The sequence below is a fragment of the Camelus bactrianus genome, chromosome 17 (assembly GCF_048773025.1).
Source record: "Camelus bactrianus isolate YW-2024 breed Bactrian camel chromosome 17, ASM4877302v1, whole genome shotgun sequence".
In the NCBI taxonomy this organism is placed as follows: domain Eukaryota; kingdom Metazoa; phylum Chordata; class Mammalia; order Artiodactyla; family Camelidae; genus Camelus; species Camelus bactrianus.
The window spans coordinates 5,045,886-5,064,397 of record NC_133555.1 but is presented as its reverse complement, the minus strand read 5'-3'; the positions used below and the strand labels follow the sequence as shown (position 1 = coordinate 5,064,397).

The following is an 18,512-nucleotide window of genomic DNA, read 5'->3' as shown; positions in this document are numbered from 1 at the left end:
CAGAGGCAGAGATGGATGCAGCAGGGTAGGCAGCCAGCAGGGGCCGCATACTCACTTAGAAGCATGTTCTATATTTTTTAAACTCCAGAAGATATAATTTTTATTGTTAGTAGTTGGTATTCATTTCGTTTTGCTAATATTTTCCTTTTTGTGACTTTTCATCTCTCTCTGTATCCTCGAGCTTCCAGCCGAGGGCATTTTCCTTTGGCCTGAAGAATGCTCTTTATTATTTCCTTTAGAAATGGTAGTGACAAAGATATTTCCATTCTTTTTTCTCTGAAACTGTCTTTGTTTTATCTTCAAGATTGAAAGACACTTTTGCTGTATATAGAATTCTAGAGTGGTGGTAGTTTTTGTTCAGCACGTTGAGAGTACAATCCTGTTGCCTCTGGCTGCCGTTGTCTTGACTGAGGAGTAAGGTGTGTCTATTGCTGCTCCTCTGATACAATTTGTTTTTCTCTCTCTTCCCTTACCCCTAGTCTTTGGGTTTCAGAGGTTGGACTATGATATACCTACTTCTGTATTTATTCTGATTATGCTTCCCAGTGCTTCTTGAGTCCATAGTTTGATGTTTTTCACCCATTGTGGAAAATTCTCAGCCATTATGTCCCAGAATATTGCTTCTGCCTCTTCTTACTTCTTTCCTTTCCAGTCTCCAGTTGCATGTTAGAATCAGCTTATGCCCTTTTCTGTCCCTACCCCCATCATTTTGTCTTTCCTCGCTTCAGTCTGGCTATTTGCTTCTGGCTTATCTTCCAGCTTCCTAATTCTTTCTTCTTCTGTGTCTAATACATGCTAAACCATCCACTGAGTTTTCCATTTCATTATTATATGTTTCAGTTCTAGAATTTCCATCTGATCTGATTTTACACATATCCTGTTGTCAGCTGAAATTTTAATACTGGCGTTTTTTTCATTCTTTGAAAACATTTAATCATGTTTTTCTTTTAAGTTCTTATCAGAAATATCCATTAGTGGGATCTCCTATGAGTGTTCCTATTGTCTATTTTTGTTGGCTTTCCGTTATGTATTGTCTCCTCATATACCTGGTTTTTATTTTTTTTAAACAAAACCTTTTTATTATGGAAAATTCAAGCATATATGAAAAAAGATACACACACGGTTTGTGTGTATATATCAACCCTCTTGTATGCACCATCCACCTTCAACATTGTTGGATGTTGCACTAACACACAGCCAATCATTTATCTGTACTACGTCCATGTTTTTCCTTCTCCCACTGGCTTATTTTAAAGCAAGTCCAAGACATAGCATTACATTCGTGTAAATGTATCTTTTTAGTATGTAGCACTACTATTTTACATATAAAAACAAAAGGCAATTCCCTAATATTATCCCATATCCAATCAGTATTTAAATTTCTTCAGTTCCTTGCATCTGCTTGGTTATTTTTGATTGAGTATTGGACATTATATGTGAAATTATAGAGATGTTGTGACTTTTGTTTCCTTCTGGCAAGCTGCTTAGCCAGGTGGACTACCATCCTAGAACACCTGGTCCAATGGGGGCTTGTTTCTGGTCCACCCTTAGTCTAAAGATGTAACCCTCTGTGGTCCCAACCCAAAGCCTGGAATATTTTCTGTGTTTCTTCCTTATTGGCAAACCTCAAAGTCTGGATTTTGCCATCAGCCCCACGAGTCAGACAGTATCACTGTTCAGCTTCTCATCCAAGACCACTGCTTCTGGAGATTGGCAGTTACTTTACGGGGGAAAGCTCCCCTTGCAATGCCTGGTTTAACCCTGTGGGCTCCCTTCCACTCACAGACTTTGACCTCCAGTTCTCCCCGACCTTGGTAGCTCTCTGATACTTTCAAACGAAGGTTTTTATACTTTGTCTAACTTTTCTGTTAGTTCTCAGTGGGAATGTTGGTCCTGACCACCTAATCCAGTAATACCACACCAATTGTAAAAATCTTTTTTAACATATTGAGCACTCATTGTGTGCTAGTCTTGCACGTGAGAGGAAGGAAAGGATAGGCTGGTTTGTTTCAACTTGACCTTGGGCCTTTTGGTGGTCAATATGTCTAACACGTTGTATACACGTTATATTACAGATACTGAAATTAGCACAGCTGTGGGCTACACACCCTGCCTTCCCCAAGTAAGGACAAGATCTTACTTTGTGCCTTATAAGTAATAGAATTAATTCATCTTGTAATGAGTAAAAGTGAGACAAAAATTAATTTTAAACAATTGAGTCAGTAATTTAAAAAAAAGAAAGAAGGAAGGAAAAGAAAAGGAAAGGACAGAAAATGGAAAAAAGGGAAAAGAAAAAGAAAAATTAACAAACAATTTAAGACCCTCTCAATATCTGCCGGAGACTGCGATGTCAGGTGTCATGTAGTGAAGTCAGACTGGAGTCAAACAGGTATTTACACTTGACTGTGTGACAAGTGCACTCTGACTTATTTTCAAACACTTGTTCACATTGTGCTAGGCACTATTCTGAGCACTTTACAGATTGTAACTCATTTAATCTTCATAGCCAACACTTTAGGAAAGAACTACCATCAGTCCCATTTTTGAAGGGGAAATTGAGGCACAGGGAAGATAAGTAAGTTGCTGAAATTCACATCGTTGGTAGGTGGTAAAGCTGGGATTTAGCTCAGCCCACTTTGGCTCCAAACTCTGTTTATAATCACTCCGCTGTGCTATTTGTAATACAGGCAGGAAAGAATTGAATTTTTGAAAGGCTTATTTTTCCAGTTCTCAGAAGTTAACAGGAATATCCTATTAACTGTATGACTCAGTTTTTCTACGCAGTTGAAGAAGATAGCCTTTGTGCATTGTTGGTAGCATATGTAACTCATACAGATGCTTCAGAGCTGAATGAAAATAAGCAGCTTTTTTTGTCTTCCTCTTATCACTGTCACCCCCCTTGGCTATTCCTGGTACCCTCATGTATTGCGGCCCCTGACAGGAAGCATTTGGGATGAAATCTTTGAGAGCAGACTCTGTGAGTTCTTCACACTGACCCCTTTGTGCGGCATGTTGGCCTTGGTCCTAGGCTAAAACCAGGGCCTGTCTGATGTCGCAGCTCTCCTGTGACATAAGTGAACATCACACTGTTGTTCACGATGGAGTGCCTTCATTCAGCCCATTAATTCCTCATGTTTCTTTCTCCCTCCTCCATTTTGGAGGCATTTACATCTCCTCAAGAAGTTAAGGTTGGAAAGTTTCCTGTTGCAAAATTGCAGTTCAACAGTGTGCCGTGGTGTTTCACAAGCCGGCCTCTGAGCAAGGGAGGCAACCCGCAGCGGCTTGTCGTGTGCTGCACGTTGTGCTTGCCGTTTGCCTGGCTTGTCCCTACGTCAGCCCTCACGGCTGTCTTGTTCCTGTTTTATGGATGATGGACGTAAAGCACAGAGAAGTTCAGCAACGTGCCTTTGGTCACTGGTCTTTCTGACTCCAAAACACAGGCCCCTTTTTCCTTACTATTCTGCCTTCTTCCCGGGGAAATGAGGGTTTTTTCCAGCTTATGCTGCCTAGCAAGGGCCGTTTCAGTTATCCTTGTAAATCATATGTGACCTCCTCCAGATCATCCTCACAGAAGTTAAACATAAACTTTTATGAAATGAGCAGCTCTGTTTCCTTTTCTCAGGGGCTACGCCATTGCCAGCAGCAGTGACGACCGCATGAATGAGCCTCCAACGGCTCTTGGGCTCGTGCCTCACCAGGTTAGTGATTTGGAAATGAAATCACAGTTCTGGACCCGACCCCAGTGGTGCAGAGGGACAGTATTTGGGGTCACTTTACTGTGCCATCATGCCAGCCCACCTCTTTCCCACCCAACTTCTCCCAGCATCCCTGGAATTTCAGTGGGAAATTTGTCTTTGTGACCACCTGGAAGGTGGCCCATTCTGTAGGATGGTGACGAGAAGAAATCCTGAACAAGCACCATTACCCAAAGTCTCAATACATTTAGCATGTTGACCGGGGGCCTCAGAAAGGAGATGGGCTTTGAAATTAAGCAGACAGCGGCTTCAGTCCCAGCCGTGCAGTTATTAAGATGGCCTTCCTTAGCCAAGTGACTAAACTTCTCTGAGCCCTAGCCGTCTTATCTATAAGTGGAGGCAAGAGTGCCAGCCTCAGCCGGCCTGCAGAGATTGGAGGTGAGGCGCAGAAGGGCTCGGCAGCAGGGCCTGGGACATCCAGGGCCTCGGCAGCGCTGCTGCTGCCACTTCTGTGGCTGTTGTGTGTTGTTGTGATGGACTCCATAGCCATGGAGAAGCCCTTCTGGGCGTGCGGGGGAAGCCATTGGAAGTGTACAGTGTCACCAGAAAGTGGGGTGTCTTTTCAGAAGAACAGTCTGAAGCTTCAGAAGGAAGGTCCGTCCCACCGAGAGGGAAGAGAGAAGGAGGACTGGAAGGGAAGTTTTAAATTCATGGCGCTTCTTCACCAGTTTTTGTTATTAGGCTTTGGAGGTTTTTCTCGCTTTTTGGAAATCTTCCTCTAGGTTCCATGCGTGTATTTCAGTCTGGAGCAGGAAGGCCGTCTCCCGAGGGAAGTGGTGATGGAGCCCGGCAGGCCCGGCCGAGGCTGGCACTCTTGTTGGTGAGGACAGACTCACAGACAGCGCAGAGGGCAAGGGACCCACGCAGGTCACATTCGGCCCTCGCTGCCTCCCCACGCCTGCCCCTGCGTTTTCTGGTTGAGGATCCCCATCAGAAGAGGGGACATTACTTGGCCACAGTTGCAGATAGAGGGAGTGGGTACGCCAAAATCCAGACCTAAACTTGGCTCTCTGGCTGGGGCTCTTCTGCAGTTTTGTGGGTGGAAATGGCCCCAGCCCCACCATCCAGGGAGTTGGCATTGAATCGCTGCTGTGGGCTTCTTGCCCTGAGTTGCTGTCAGGGACCTGTGTTGGGTCATTTACCCTCCCTGAGCTGCGGTTTCCGTGTCAGAGAAGCAGGTGCTTTACCTTGTGTCCAGACCTGTCTCAGACAAGGCTTTGTAAACCACAGAACATGCAGATGTGACTTTTCCAGCCTGCCTCACTCAAGGTGGCATTTATTTGACCTGAATGTGTTCTTTTCTCAGAGATGTTTCCAGCAGGACCCAGCAGACCCCGTCATAACCCCCGTCACAGGGAAGCGTCGTGCAGAGCTGACCTCTGCCCTGGACGCTCTCATTTGAAACCTGGCCCTCTTCCCTTTTTGGTGTCTCCATCACTTTCTTCTGACTTTGAGATGTGCCCTCCTCTCCTTTACAGATTTCCTACTGAGAAGGGCCTTGATTACATTCTCAGTCATGCCCCTGCACTGCTTCCTTCCTCAAGTCCTTTATGTTAAATCACTGCGGTTGCCAGTCCTCAGTGCTGAGGCCGGAGGATGGACCAGTCTCTGCGGACAGTCCGGTGTCAGAGTGCATGTGCCCATGTTTTCAAAGCACTATGGCGACTAATCCCTCTCCGTGTTATTCAGCCCCTTTGAGCCTTGCCATTGTCATTCGCCCCCTCTTCTAATTCTTTCTCCTCCTTTTCAAGTGTCTGAGGGATTATTTTGGTTGTTGGCCACCTCTTCATTTGGCCTTTTCATAGGCTGAAGAATAGCACGGCCATATATGGGAAAAGCCGAGTGCATGCGTGTGATTACTTGCTTCCATTATTTCAAGTTTCAGGCCTTTATTTTTAGCTACTTTCTAAGAAAGATAGTGGAGAAAGAACTTTAAAATTAATCAAGGCTGTGTGGTCCCTATTTATAGGGTTTAAGTTTCTTTTTTTTTTTTTCCAAGTGGAGTAAGTCCATTTATGCAACTGTGTTTTGATTAGGAGAACATCGTTTCCACAAAAACACTGGGCTGTGCTGCAGTGCAGACTCAGCACTTCCCTCCTCCTCTTCCTGGCTCTCAGAGACAAATGACTTCCTGCTGGAGAGGAACTCGGTAAACCCCTTTGTGTGCTTTGTATACAGAGAACGGCCAGTGACATTCCCCGGGCTCGTTTTTTCTCAGTTCCCCAAAGGAGAGTGTTTATTAATTGGCCCCTGAAGAATGGGATGTGGTAGCAAAGTGACCATCTTTGGACAGGGAATCACAAGGCCCCCCACCAGCAACTCAGTGTGTAATCTGGGGAAGGCTGCTTCCCTCAGCCTGTGCTCTCAGCACCTCCGCGCTCCGCGAGTCAGACCTGGAAGGCCTGGGGATTACTTAGTGCGTCTCTCCAGGGACCGCAGGCAGAATTTGGCCCATCCAGAGACTGGCCGAGAGCAGAAGGCTTGATTAGGCACTGCAATTCAGTGATACTCAGCCTGGAAAAAACCTCTTACTGAATTTGAAAACCGTGAAAACCCCACTTGAAGGTGAGAAAATAGGCTTATGGGTTTGTTCTTTTTTTAAAGTCTCTGGCCGGATGTACCGGACGATATTCTGTGAGCAGGCAGCAATAAGTAGAAGCCACTTCCTGTCTGTAAAGGGGTTGGTTTTTTAATTTAAGTTGTCATTTTAATCCATAAAATACACATAGTGACACAAATCATTAAGTATACAACTTGGATTATCACCAAGTGAACACCACTCGTGGACCCAGCACACAGATCAAAATGAAGTGTGACCAGGCTTCCCCACCCCCACCCTGCCAGGGCCCCCCCCATGCTTCTTCCCATTACCATTGCCTCCTTCCCACACGGAGGCCAGCACCTCTTGATTCTGAACCCCTGGGGAGACTTTTCTCAAATTTTGAACTTTCTGTAAATGAAATAATACAGAACATGCTCTTTGGAGCCTGGCTTCTTTCATAGAATTTTTTCATTGTGAGTCTTGGTATCCTCTTACTCCCTCTGCTTCCCAGCAAGTGGTATCTTTTATTTGGGGCGTGGGGGGAGTTGTCTTTCCTGGCTCCTGGGGTGGTGGCTGGGTTCCGTGAGGCCAGACCTCTTTTCTGGTTCTTTGGTAGGAGGCACCTACCAAAGGAGTTATAAAATGCAGAGGCCACGCCTGGTGTCTTCAGGAAGTTGGTGTGCAGGCTGCTGAGAGGTCCTGAATATGACTGAAATCAGCCCCCAATGGAGCTGCTGCTCATTTGACTGGACGTCCCTCAGAGAATGAAAAGCATCGTGGCAGTTCAGTAGCTGTTTGAACACCTCAGTCACGAATATAGCAGTCCTGCTCTAACTGACTGTGGACCAGGCACTTCATGGGTTTTTTGGGTTTTTTTTTTCCGTCTTTGGACAAATGTACTCTTGGTCCTCAAGTACTGATGAATAAACACCCTGGATGAATGGATGAATGGGCCCTTCCTAGGGGTTTGGACTTGCCAACCCCATGGTTCTCTTGGGCTCTTGAGTTCTTTCTCTTAGTTACTTTCAGGAAAGTAGAACAAAGCCCAAACTAGGGGAGGACCCCGGGAGGGGAAATCTCCAAGTGAGGCAGAAGCTGAGACGGAGCTGTGGTCTCCGGCCGTGCTGTGGCCTGTCTGCCCAGGCTGTGCCCCCAGATCCTCAGGCCCTTAGCTTTTAACAAGGTCTCTCCACCATGCTCAGAAGTGCTGTCTCAGTCTGCCTCTAGGGATGTGGACAGACTGACTGCTGAGGGACGAGGTTAAGAAAATGACGAGGTTAAGAAAATGAGCAGTAAGAGCATGTTTCCTGAGGTGTAGCCCAAGAAAAGGAACCTCCTTGCCTCTCTGATTCTATACCCCTCAAATTGATGGCAGTGGAATTGGCCAGAAAAACAGACAGCCCTAATGTCTGCTGTCGCACCGCTTCAGCTATGACCTATTCACCCTCCCTCTCTCCCTTCCTCCCTCCATCCCTTCAGCAGGTGATTCCAAACACTGACTCTGTGCCAAGCACCACTGGGTTCAGAGAGGTTAAGTGGGCCCCCCTCTCCTTGGCGTACAGAGTCAGGCATAAGTTAAACACAGTGCCAGAACTCCAAAGCGGCTCAGGGAGCATCTCTCATCCCCAAAGGACTCAGGCCTAGTGTTGTCAGTTGCAGGATGTTCCTCGTGCCCCCAGGTTTTGCTCACCTAGTGAGGCTGTCCTGTTTGGGAGGGCCCATGTGGGAGGAAACCAGAGGCTCTGCGATCACACAGATCTGATGAGAGTCCCTGCTTTGCCTCTCAATTTCATTTTCATTTACTCACTCATTAGCTCATTTGACAACAGGATTTGAGGCAGTTCTTGCCACTTGTCACTTTGTGACCTCTGGCAGGTTACTGATCCTTTCTGAACTTCATGTTCTAAATTACTAAAATGGGCATAATAATACACTGTAAACAACTGGTATTCATGTACAGATTAAATTACATTTTCTAAGGACTAGCACTGTTCTGGGCACTTGTAAATGTTGTTTTTCTCTTTCTCTTTCACTTTTAGTTAGAATAGTAAAGTGGGAGCTTATCTACCCTCCTAAAAAGAAAGTAACAGGGAATGTCATAAAACTCTGGAAGCAGTGAGTGTGTAGGGACGAGCTGGAAGGATTAGCTGCATTCTGCAGGATTTTTCTAAGGATCACACTGGCTCACTTCCAGCTTGCTTCTTCCGCCCTGTGGTGACTCCTGTTGGATAATGAGAGGTGGGTCACAGGTGGTAGCTGAAGCTGCTGTCTGAAACAAGGACCTCTGTGCTGTGCCTGGGGTTTTGCAATTGCTAAACGCTGTATTTTAGCACTGAATTTGGTTAAGACTCTCTTCAACATCCAAGAGCAATCCAGAGCTTGGACTTAGCTTTTATTTATGCAAATCCCAGGCTCTAGAAATACTGCCAGGCCTGCTGGAAACCGGTGTGAAGTTAAGGCTGCAGGTTCCAGGTGGTTGCAGTGGTGCCTTCTCAGGATGGCTCTCTGTTGCTGGTCGCTGGGTCTCCACTTCCCATCGAGGCTTGGGGCTCGAGCTGCTTTCACTCAGCTTAGGTGTAAACACCACCGGGGGTGGCCCAGAATGGAAGGGACCCCTTTTTATTCCTGATCTCTTTATTTTGTAGCCAAATGGGCATAATTGACTGAAGATAATTTAATCTATTCAGACCCTGATAGTGGCTATCTTGATACTGAGTTCTTGGGTTTTGAGGGGTGTTTTGGCTTTAAAAAAAAATTCCTCTGGTCTTTTCTTACTTCCTTCCTTTATTTTTACCTTCTCCTTGCTTTTCAGCTTCCCCCACCCCCTTCTCCTTCTTTGGAGAGAAGGAACAGAACTCTGATCCCTGTCTTTGCCACTTGGTTCTTGTGTGAATCTTGTCACTTCCCTGAGCCTTGATTTATTTTTAAAATTTTTTTTATTTATTTATTTTGGGGGGTAGGTAATTAGGTTTATTTATTCATTTGGATGGAGGTCCTGGGGATTGAACCCAGGACCTCTTGCATGCCAAGTACACACACTACCACTGGGCTATACCCTTCCCCCCGAGCCTCGATTTCTTTATCTAGAATATGGGGAAGGTCACAGGATAGTAGTCAGGCCAAAATGAGATGAGCATGTGAAAACACTCAAGAGAGCTAAACGCAGGATGGCACTTAGTAAATGTCGGTCCCCTCCCCAGTCCCCTAGGCCACCATTTCCACGTTCTGCCAGAACATGCCCTCCTGCACAGCTTCCCAGGTTAGGAGGGAGCAGCTGTTTACGTGGAAGGGAGAAGGGAGAGGAGAAAGCACGTTAGGGGAGACACAGGACACGGGAGAAGATGGGTGAGAAGGGAGGTTAGTGAGCTTGAGAACCTGAAAGGCAGCCAGTGTCCCTGTAAGAGAGGGAGGAGAGCCCAGTGTGGGAGGGGCACAGGCCGGCTGGCTCGCCAGCCCACTGTAAAGGCTTGGACCTTCAACCAAGGGTGGAAAGCCACTGAAAAGTCACACGCTGAGATGTGACGTGGTGAGGTTTGGCTGCTGCATGGAGACTAGACCGGAGGAGACGTTAGTGAATCTGGGTACAGAGCTGGATTCAGTTAGCCTTTAAGTGGAAGACAGCCTAATCCAGGGGCGCCCACACCTGGTGTATCAGAGTCACCTCGGGAGCCATCCCAGAATACACATTGCCCAGCTCTGTTCCCGATCCACTGAAAGACAACCTCCAGGGACGTCAGGCCTTTGAGAACAACAGCTTCAGTCTATAAAAATGGCTTCTTGATGGCATCCTAGGGGACAAAGTATGTAACCCGTCAAGTTAACACAGACCAACTGCTGCTCTTTGAATTTTGTGCTCCCAACGCTAGTTCTCTTTGTGGAAGGGCCCTTGACGCCTAGCCCCCAGCAAACACCCAGCCATACAGGTGTTCCTGCTTTCGAGCCTTTGGATGCTAATTGGATGTGCACAGGTGTGCCTACTGAATTCTCGCAGGCCCACCCACTGTCGTGCTGGGGCAGCCCAGAGGAAGGCGGGAGGAGCCTACATAGGTGCCTTTTGCGGCATCTCGCCGTATTTTGACCCGTCCTGGTGAGGGGAGCGTGCCCTGGCTTACTCGGCCCTTTGAGCCCAGCGCGCATTCAGCCGCGTGCCCCATTGCTGTTTGACGATGGGGATTTCGTCTCAAGCTGCTTTTGCCCTTCGTGGGGCCTGGGGCTGAGGAGAGGGAAGAGGGCCAGGAACCACAGGTAATCGTCCTCCTAAGTTCTGTCGTTCCCTGCTGGGTTTTTTAAAATACTCCGGTAGTAGCAAAGATACACACATTGTAGAGCTGGTTTATACATAAAATTTTGTTTTTTCCCTGGAAGGCTACACAGGAACTGATGCTGGAGGGTTTTTTTTGAGGCAGAGGAATTGTGGGGCCATAGGGACCTCATGCTTTTCATTTTGTGTTTTCTGTAGTTTTGAAAATGTTAATAAGATATAAACTGGTTTTTTTAGTCTCCTTTTTTGAGATATAGCTTATGTACAATCAAATGCACCCATTTTGAGTGTGTTTTTTTAAATTAATTAATTTTGGTGGGGGGAGGTAATTAGGCTTGTTTATTTTTAGTGAAGGTACTGGGGGTTGAACCCAGGACCTCATGCATGCTCAGCATGCACTCTACCACTGAGCTATATCCTCCCCCTTTGTGCATTTTAATGAATTTTGACAAGTATATATACTTGTGCATAACCACAGCCCCCACTAGCGAGCTCTAGAACATTCCCAATCTCTACCAAAATTGACTTTCTGCCTTTTCCAGAGTAATATCCCTGTAAGCTGTATGCAGTCCCCAGAGTTAGAAGATGGTATTTTGAGCACCGTCAAGAGGCCTTAGTTCCTAAGTGGATGGAGAAATCACTTTACAAAGCCTTGTCATTTAGATGTTAATTTAGATGTGGGCTATGTTAGCTGGGTGTGGTGGTGCTATGTTTAGAAAACATGGAAAGGAGGAGAGGCTTGCTAACTGCTTCCATCTGTTTTCTGACATCTAACGGGGGATGTTGAGTGTATAGCGCAAACCACAGGAAGGTGTAAATGAGGATGGTAACTGAAAGCATCTTGTTCCAAACGCTCGCCCGATGAGAATCACCTGGGCGCTGGTTAAACCTACAGACGCTCAGGCCTTACCCCAGATCTTTTGAATCAAGTTCTAGGGGATTCTTCTGATCCAGCAAGTTTAGAAAAACACTGAATGAGTGAGCATATTGCTTCATATACTTTGCTCACTTGTAAGTAGGAAGGTGATGGTGAATTTTTCTCCACCCAGGCAAGGGACAAATCTTTATAATGTCTTTGACTGTGATTTGGTGCCTGGCCTCTCTAATTAGGTGTGACTATATTTAGTAGGATTTTGCTTGGGGTACCTGGGTTTTAGATTGCTCTGGGATGTCTATACATATCTAAGGAAGGTGCTAAAATTTTAAGTAGCAACCTCTGCTCTTTAAACTTTATGCATTTCTTGTAAGATTTTTAGGGAATGCAGAGCATGTTGTGGGAGCTCAGTGCATTTGTAATGCGGGGGATTTAAACTGTTATTGATGGGAAGGGCTTCAGATTGCCTGGAAAATGTGAGTGGTGGCAAGATGGAGTTTTTCTTGTGGTTTATTTAGGATGTATTTACTCTGTATAGCTGAGATATGAATAATTTGGTTGGTTTGGGGATGTTTGTTTTTTTCTCATTTATTTCATAATTAATACTAAGTTACCTATTATGAGCAAATTACTGTGCTATGGGCAAATGCAGATAGTTCAACCTGTATCTTGCCCTCTAAAAGCAAAAGAAAGAAAAAATAATATTTTAAGTAATTATGTTATGCAAGCTGATCCTAAAATTCATGTGGTAAGGCAGAGGACTCAGAATAGCTAGAATAACCCTGAGAAAGAAGAACAAAGTTGGAAGAGTCACATTTCCCATCACTACAAAGCCACTGTAAGCAAGTCAGTGTAGTACGGTCATGAGGCTGGACACAGAGATCAGTGGAATAGAGCTGAGAGTCCAGAAGTGAACCCTTACATTTATGGTCACTTGATTTGGTGGGGGAAGAAGAACCTTCTCAGCAAAGCGTTAGGACAACTGGACTTCCACGTGCAAAAGAATGAATTTGGACCCTCACCTCGCACCACATACAAAAATCAACTAAATGGGTCATAGACCTAAATGTAAGAGCTAAAACTATTAAACTAGAGTAAAACATACTAGATCTTCATGACCTTGGGTGAGAAGCAGTTTGTTACATATGATACCAAAAGGCCAGGCAACCAAAGGAAAAATAAATAGGACACCGACAATTAAAATGTCTGTGCTTCAAAGGACACAATCCAGAAAGTGAAGAGACAGCCCACAGAATGGGAGAAAATATTTGCAGAATCACATATCTGATAGGAAACTTGTATCCGGAATATATGTAGGACACTTTTGGTTCAACAATAAAAAGAAAAATAACCCAATTTAAAATTTGGTGAAGAATTTGAGTAGACGTTTCTCCAGGAAAGATACATGAATGGTCAAGAAGCACATGAAAAGTGCTCAACTCAGTTGGAGAAATGCAGATCAAAACCACAGTGAGACAGCACTTCACTGTCATTAGGACGTCAATACTCAAAAACAGACAAGTGTTGACAAGGTCAGGAAATTGGAACCCTCACACTTTGCTGGCAGGAATGTAATATGGTGCAGTCACTCTGGTCCTCAAAGTGTTAAACATACAGTTACCATGTGACTCACTAATTCCACTCTATGTATATGCTCAAAAGCAATGTTTATCAACTTATTAGCGGTAAACAAAATATGGTATAGCCATATAATTATTTGGCAATAAAAATGAAGTACAGATACATGATACAATATGCTAAGTGAAGTAGCTAGTCATGTATGATTCTATTTATATGAAATATGCAAATTAGGCAAATCAATAAAAATAGAAAGTAGATTACTGGTTGCCAGGGTCTGGGAAAAATGGAGAATGGGGACTAATTGCTGATGGCTTCTGAGTTTCTTTTTTGGGGTGATGAAAATGTTCTGAAATTAGATATTGGTGATGTTTACAAAATTCCATGAATATACTAAAAGCCACTGACATCATATACTCAAAAAAGATGATTTTTATGTTGCATGAATTTTATCCCGGTAAACCTGTTATTTTTGTTTTTAAAGAAGCGACTATTACACGAGGTATTTGGGTGATAAATACCAAAGAGAAGGATTTCATGTAATGAAGGCATTATCTCTAACTAAGTCAAGTGGTGGGTGGATTATTTTTGGAAGGGAAGTTGTAGTTCAGCTTAGTAGTTGTATGAAGCCAGTGAGAAGATTCAGTGGAAGATGTAACTGGAAAGGCGTGACGTGCCCAGACTGGGGGCACCTTGAATACCAGTATAAGGAGTCCTCTTGCTGTTTTTGGTCAGCTCTAGGAAGTTGGTAAAAAGCGACATATCATATATATACAATGGAATAGTACTCGGCCATAAAAAAGAATGAAATATTACCATTTGCAGCAACATGAGTGGACCTAGAGATTATCATACTAAGTGCAGTAAGTCAGAGAAAGGCAAATCTCATATGATATCACTGACATGTAGAATTGAGAAAATAATGATACAAATGAAGTTATTTACACGACAGAAACAGACTTCCAGACATAGGAAACAAGCTTATAGTTACCAAAGGGGAAAGGAGCGAGGTGGGATAAATTAGAAGTTCAGATTAGCAGATACACACTACTGTATATAGCTAGGTAAACAACTAGGTCCTACTGTATAGCACAGGGAATGATATTCAATATCTTGTAATAACCTATAATGAGAAAGGATACGTATATACACACATAGTATAATTGAATCACTTCCCTGTACACCAGAAACATCATAAATCAACTACACTACAATTTAAAAAGGGGGGGGGTGACACACATCAGAGCTGTATGAGGAAAATTAATCAACAGCAGAGTGTTGGATTCAGTGGAAGGGAGAGAGGTCACCTGGGGGATGCCTGTTAGGCGTGTTAGGAGTCTGCTGGATCGGTTTGAGAAGAGGTATTCCTCTTTAAATTTCCTAAAACTGGAGTTACTTCGGTTGATCTCTGAGCCTTCCGATAGCAACTTGGGGAATTTGAAAGGCCTTACACACACATACTGTTCTCCTTCATCCTGGGAAAATGAATCACTGCTTCCTGGTAAAGGGCTGTCTGGAGTCTAAACAATGGTACTGGGGCCCCTGCTTGGCTGCGCCGGTCACTCAGGCTCCTTTCTCTTGTTGCTCACCACCTGTGTTCTATGTTTGTATTTTCTCCTTCCTTCCTTCCTCTCCTTTTTCTCCCTTCCTTTCTGCTCCTGTCTGGGTCTATTGTCTCCTTTCCTTTCAGCTTTACCTCCCCACCTCCAATTGTGAAATAGTTGAGCAGAGAAAATCACCAGTACTTCTTTGCACAACATAAAGAAAGCTTGACATTAGCTGTCTGAGAGAAAAGAGAATCAAGAAACCTTTTCGTGGTGGGGGTGGGGAGAGGGTGGGTATAGCTCAGTGGTAGAGCGCATGCTTAGCATGTACAAGGTCCTGGGTTCCATCCCCCAGTACCTCTATTTAAAAAACAGAATCAAACCAAAAAACAAACAAAAAACCTCACCTGAAGGAACCTTTTCATGGAACATATATGGAGGTCCTAACATGTACGCCACGTCAATGAACATTTTAATGGAAAATATGCTACATATGATGAAAATTTTTCTAGGCAAATTTAATGTAAAAGCCATTGAGGTCTGAGGAATTTCACTGAGAATTCTCTCAGGCCCATAACTTCCAGACCTCATGAGAATCTCTGCATGCCCATTTGTGACCCGTGGTTAAAGTCTTTTCTGCCACTTTGCCGTCTCCTGCTTGGATGCCCTGGGTAGCAAACTCAGGACCCTGACTGTGCCTCAAGTACTGTATTAAAAAATGGTCACCACATTCCTGAGATACGAGAACTAAAAGACTGCCACGTTTTTGAAGGTTCACAATGAAGCCAGCTAACTTATCCCAACTAGCTAATTCATCATTTCTACTGGACACTTTTGATCTTGGATTACCTTGAAATTTCATAACGTACAGATGACAACATTTAAAAGATGTCTACAGGCTCGTCCTTTAAGGTTAGATTTCCCAGCGGTCAGTATGCAAATGCAGCTAGACTGTTAGTTGCAAGGTCGGCTTAATGGTGGGTGGAGGTGTCCACCCTCAGAAGGAAGCCTGTTTCTTTAAAGAGTTTGCCAGGTTTTGTTGGTTTTGTTTGGGGCAGGGTAGGGGTAGGAGGTGAGGGGGGAACGTTGGTGGCTAAAGGCAACAAGAATTGGCGGGGAGGGGCTCTTTTGCTTGTTCAAGTGAGGCCAAGTTGCTTTCCCCTCAAACTGAGCTTTCTCAGTAGGGTGGTTGTCAACATCAGATAAATTAACCCATGAGAAGATTCACGGTGTTTGGCTTGTTATCGATGTTGAGTCCCGTGGAGACTTTAGAGATTTCACTGTACATATTTTTAGTAGTAATGTTTTAATGATGTAACAGTTCAGATCTCCCCGTTTGGTATAAGTGTGGTTCTAGAGGCATAGGGTCTGAATAAATTACTTAAATCATGGGCTGTGAAACCAGGTTATAGCCCAAGACCCTGTGAATGGAAGTCAGTTGTAGTTCAGAACTTGATACTCAAGGTGGCGCGGTTTCCCCATAAATTTGGTATGTTTTGCATTTTATCCCCTCTCTGTTCCAAGTCAGGCAAGTGACTGGACATACATGTAGGACCATTTCTGCCTTCTGTAGCCTCCAGCCTTCTTGGCTTGTGAAGCCCCATCCAATATCATATCCTGAAAGGCCCACTTACCCTGTATTCACTGTAACATGTATGACAGCGAGCTGTCATAATAAACTAGTTGACCTGTTACATTTTTGAAGACATTTATTTAAAACAATACTTTAGGTTTTATAGCTTTCTTTGTATATTTTGGAGTCAATTTGTGCTTAGGTCTCAAATATGTGAAAAGCTTGTAGACTTGGTTCTTTATGGAATAAAGGACCTAATACATTCTTCCTCAAACTGACTACATAGTAAAGGGAAAATATCCATGTTGAACTTCATTTTTGTTAGTCATCTGTGTCAAGGCCACCGTATTAATTGTTTCTCACTTGTCAGAAATGATATGTGTATTTCACAGGCGTGTCATTCTAGGCTTGATGTGAATTGTTTGTTTGTTTTTAGATCCGGGGATTCCTGTCACGGTTTGATAACGTCCTTCCTGTCAGCCTGGCGTTTGACAAGTGTACAGCTTGTTCTTCTAAAGTAAGTCATTCTATACTTGTGGGGACTTTTTTTTTTTTTAAAGGAGCCCTTCAGCCTCACCAGCCAGAGACCTGAAACCCAGAGGAGTTTTTGTTGGGGAGGTGGGGTCTAAAAAACCAGAAAGGGGTTTCTTGTTTTCACTTACCTGTATTCATTCTCACAGAGAAACCAGCCTGAGAAAGTTTGGTTTATAGCGTACAGAGAGAGAGTGGGTTAGACGTTGTAGTTCTGTATCAGCCCTTGCATCGCCGTGTTTGGAGGCCTGAATTTGAACTTTATTGTCCTTCGTTCCTCCCCCAGAGGGCTCGTCCCTCTCACGGACCACCACAGAGCAATTTTTAAGTGTTACTCAGAGGACCGGGGTTGGGTGGGGTGCAGTCCTGGTGGTGTGTCTTTTGGAGATCAGCATAATGACAGAGACAAAGTAAACAGAGATTAGGGGCTGGATGGGGAGCCAATAAAAGGGCCAGTTCAGCTTTGATCTTTTCAGAGGCTCTAAAAATAGAGCTGGCATGTCCTCCTTTGTAATGGGAAATGGCTTATGTATCTCAAAACTGCAGTGATGGCAGCTCGTTTTTTAATAGGCTTTGGGGTGGTCTGAGTTATTTTTACACGTGTACCGTGTATGGTACCTGATTTCCTCTGGATGCCTCTTTAAGCCGTCTAACGCCCAGAGTTTAACCTGGTCTTTTAAAACTCATGGTTCTTGAGAAGACTTTCAGGTTCAAGTGTTATGCAAAGTAGCATTGGGGTCATTAATCCCAAACTGCAGCCTCTCGGTTATAATCTGCGACTTCTTTGCTGTGTAGCCTACACGTGGCAGTCTGAGCGGGACTGAATTCTGGGGAAAGTCTCTCCACTGTGAAATGACAAGTTTCTTTGGAAACTTTACTCGGGTCTCACCTTGTGAGAAGCACAATCCCAAGCAGTTTCTCTAGAAAGTTAACTCACGTTTGACAAACAGTGTTGATGAGCTTGGTTAATTTTAGGTGCTGAAAAACTTGGAGTAATTTTTTTTCTTCAAAAGTAAACTCAGCTCTTGTTTTATCATTAGGCCTCCCAAGTGTCTATTTTGAGATTCAAGGCTTACCATTTGTCAGCAGTTGCCCATAAGCTCATTCTTTCTGTGGGTTCTTTAAGGTGTCTGGTATCTGCTCGAGTCAAAGCCTCAAGAATGTCTGCTTGCACTTCTGTCTTCAGAAATGCAAGTTTTAGGATTATATGCTCTTCAGTGGAGCAGGTTTTTTTTTTTTCTTTGAATGGCTGAGCTAATTGGTCCCAAAATAACTTGGCAGTATTAATTTTCACATGAAATTCTTTGGCACAGGTGCCAGAGGTTTTTCTGTGGCTTCATGTAGATCTAGCTAGTCAATGAAATATAGATAATTGGGTTCTCTAAGTGAAATGCACTCAATTTTTTTTCTGGTTCTATTTTTGATTAAATTAGACCTTTAGATACTGTTAATAGAAGGATCACAAGCAAACCAGCTAACTGAGGTCCCATATATTCTTTGAAAGAGAATAGCTGTGTGTTTTTCTTTTACACTTACTGTAAGCATTAAATTAAATACAGGTATCACTGTTTTGTTAGCAAAATTATTTCCTCTTGGTGGTCATTCTGAGAGTCCTGCTTTACATACAGATGCTGGACGATTTAACACAAACTGACTTGGATTTTAACAGCTGTGCTTTCCCAGAGCGATCACGTTTCCTGTGGTCTGGGTATTAAATTTCTTTTGTGCTGAAAAGGTTGCTTCATCGGTGCATGTATTTCCTTACAGTAGAAACACAGCATTTATTTACTTGGCTAACTTATTTATTTGCTTAGAATGTCATTCTCTATTATCTGCAAGCCTAACATTAATACT

At 44.0% G+C, this 18,512-nt stretch overlaps 1 protein-coding gene across 15 annotated transcripts in view; it reads left to right on the top strand.

Annotated features, from left to right (window-relative positions):
• ATG7 (autophagy related 7) overlaps nt 1-18,512 on the top strand; it is a 308,165-nt gene that overhangs the window by 143,257 nt on the left and 146,396 nt on the right. For all 15 annotated transcript variants that reach the window (XM_074344329.1, XM_074344328.1, XM_074344327.1 and 12 more), the window contains 2 exons: nt 3,623-3,698; nt 16,564-16,644. In XM_074344329.1, coding sequence (XP_074200430.1) covers nt 3,623-3,698; nt 16,564-16,644 — 157 coding nt within the window. The remainder of the gene's footprint in view (nt 1-3,622; nt 3,699-16,563; nt 16,645-18,512) is intronic.